The sequence below is a fragment of the Stegastes partitus genome, unplaced genomic scaffold, assembly GCF_000690725.1.
Source record: "Stegastes partitus isolate 25-593 unplaced genomic scaffold, Stegastes_partitus-1.0.2 Scaffold1507, whole genome shotgun sequence".
Lineage (NCBI taxonomy): Eukaryota > Metazoa > Chordata > Actinopteri > Pomacentridae > Stegastes > Stegastes partitus.
In genome coordinates, this window is record NW_007579238.1 from 41,910 (window position 1) to 44,683 (window position 2,774).

A 2,774-nucleotide genomic window follows, 5' to 3' on the forward strand; every position below is an offset into this window, starting at 1 on the left:
TAATAGATTATCTTCTTGTTGTTGGTACCACTTGGTTGGTAATTTTCTGTTCTGTTTACACTATAACATACTGTATATGATGCATTTTACTGCTGCTTTTGCACTGCTGATTAGATACCAAACTGCATTTTGTTGTCTTAGTACTCTGTGCAAAGGCAATAAAGTTGCAGCTATACTTCAAATAATAATAATAATAATACTCATCATCATCATCATCATTTTTTTCTTGAAGTCAAATTGAAACATTGTTAGATTTTAAGAGATATACAAACACAACATGGTGTATAAGAAGCGGAAAACAATCCTCTCATAAAAATACAGTACTTTCCCATAATTAAAATGCATTTTCTAACCTTTATCCTACTGATTGCCTGATTACCAGTGCTTATAGATATCATAATGCTTCAGTAATAACACAAGATAGCTCCCATTCAACACACAAACCCATGAAAAATTACAGAAGCAATACTCTTTTCATGAACTGTCACTGATTACATCTGATTTTAGAAACATATATTGGACTTGAATTTTTGATGCAATTATTGATATTTTTGTGTATTTCAAGAACTAGAGCAAAAATTAAAATGCAATAAAATCAGGAAAGGAATTGATGAGTCTAAATGTGTCTGTAGGTGTGAATGTGAGTGTGCTTGTTTGTTTGTCTCTCTTTGTGGTAGAGAATGATGGACTGGCCATCTGTTGGCTGGGATAGGCTCCTCTATCAGGATAAGGTGGTGTATAGATGATGGATGGATGGATCAAATCAGGAAAGGAGTATTTTTTAAGAAGAGACTTCAAAGAGAACACCCACTCTGCCCACCTGATTTCCTCGGGCAGATTGTTCCAGAGCCTCGGGTCCCTGAATTCAAACACTCTGTCCCCTTTAGCTTTCAGCTGAGCCCCTCGAACAGACAAATCACCTACATTAGTGAGTTCTTCCACCTCCCTTGACCCCGAGTTAAAATAATTAATTCATTTTAAAGGGATCATAAAGCTGAGATATGCTTAGAAATCTATAAGCTTTGATGAAGAAGCACCTGGTTGCTGATCCGGATGTTCAGATTTCAGATTATTTAGATTCATCTTTAAAAATCTGCCCTAAATATGTTTATTTTTTTAGATTTTGTCAAACTAATTCTGTTAAAAGCAACAGACAGGGTGAAGACACTCCATCTGTTTTTAATCCATTTATTGTACAAATAGAACCAGAGAGGAACGTTTTGTTTATATGATGGTGCTGAAGAGCAGCTGGTTTTTCACTTTTTCATTTGGCTTATTAGAGAAGTGTAGCATCTCCACCCCATTCGCTTTCATTGTGTGCATTTCTACCATTAAAACGCTGGCACAAATGTTTCCTATCACAATGTTCATCATAGTCAGCTCTTAATCTTGGAGTATTTTCAAAATCTTGCCATTAGGAGTTTTCTTTGTATTCGCTGAACCAAATGTAAGTGTGGAAAACAAGAATACATCAAATCATCAGGAAGCCCATACCACAGACAATGAATATTAATTTCAGTGAATTAGCATATTGTCTTTATCAATACCTTCACCTAGATTCATTTTCAATACAAAATCAAAGTACACCATTTCCTTGTCTGTGGTGCACAATGTGACAGGAAGTTTTCTTTTATAACTGCAGCTGATGGCTTCTGTCTCTTGCAACTCTAGTTTACCTCCATCCTGAAAACTCGTATTAAGATCAGTAGGTTACATCCATCCATCATCTATACACCGCTTAATCCTCACTAGGGTTGTGGGGGCTGGAGCCTATCCCAGTCTATCACAGGGCTACACTTAGAGACAGACAACCAAGCACACTCACATTCACACCTACGCACAATTTAGAATCACCAATTAACCTCAACATGTTTTTGAACTGTGTGGGAGGAAGCTGGAGAACCCAGAGAGAACCCACACTGCACGGAGAGAACATGCAAACTCCACGCANGCTGTCAGAATCCGCCTCCGGCTCTCTGCTGGCGGTGTGTCTCTTCTTCTTCGTCAGTTTCTTCTTCCTCTGGGCCATCCTGCCTCCTCAAAGCCTCTTCAACCCGCCGCTGGCAACTTTAGAACACGAAATACGAAATAAAACGACCGTTAAACTAGTTTTTAAAGCAGCTCGTGTCTTCTCAGCACACAACAACACGGCGGGCAGACATGTTGGAAACACGTGTGGACGTTTTTTTCTTCTTCGTCTTCTTCCTCCGTGTTGCTGTCTGACCGGCTGGCAGCTCAACTCTGCCCCCCGCTGCTGCGGAGCCTCAATCACTGTGTTTACAAGTACAGTCGTCTTCAAATGTATTCCTACCCTCCCATTAAAGAAGAAAAAACAGCTGGCACTGAAATAAGTTGAAATTAGCAAAAGTAATAATAAATAAAAACATTGCTTTTGAATTGTGGTTAAACAGAAATATAAAAAACAAACAAACAAACAAACAAGCAAACAAGCATGATGTGACGCCTAAATTAATATTTTGTTGAACAACCCTTTGAGCCAATTACTGCAATCAAGTGTTTTCTGTAACTCTCAATCAGACTTCTGCACCTGTTGACAGCTATTTTAATTTTGGCCACTACTCATTAGCAAAGTGTTCTAATTTGTCCAGGACAGTTTTTTTTTGTTATTTTTTTATTTATTTTTTTTTTTTAATTATTCTTTTTAAACACAATTCAAAAGCAATGTCTTATTTCACGAAATTATAATTTAGCAAATTTTTATTTATTATTACTTTTTTCAGTTTCAAGTTATTTGAGTGACTGTTGTGAATTTT

At 37.1% G+C, this 2,774-nt stretch overlaps 1 protein-coding gene across 1 annotated transcript in view; it reads right to left on the minus strand.

The window, feature by feature from the left end:
- Positions 1 to 2,029, minus strand: part of ddx54 (DEAD (Asp-Glu-Ala-Asp) box polypeptide 54) — a 15,462-nt gene extending 13,433 nt beyond the window's left edge. The window contains exon 1 of the mRNA XM_008300185.1: positions 1,943 to 2,029. Coding sequence (XP_008298407.1) covers positions 1,943 to 2,029 — 87 coding nt within the window. The remainder of the gene's footprint in view (positions 1 to 1,942) is intronic.
- Positions 2,030 to 2,774: the final 745 nt, after the last annotated feature.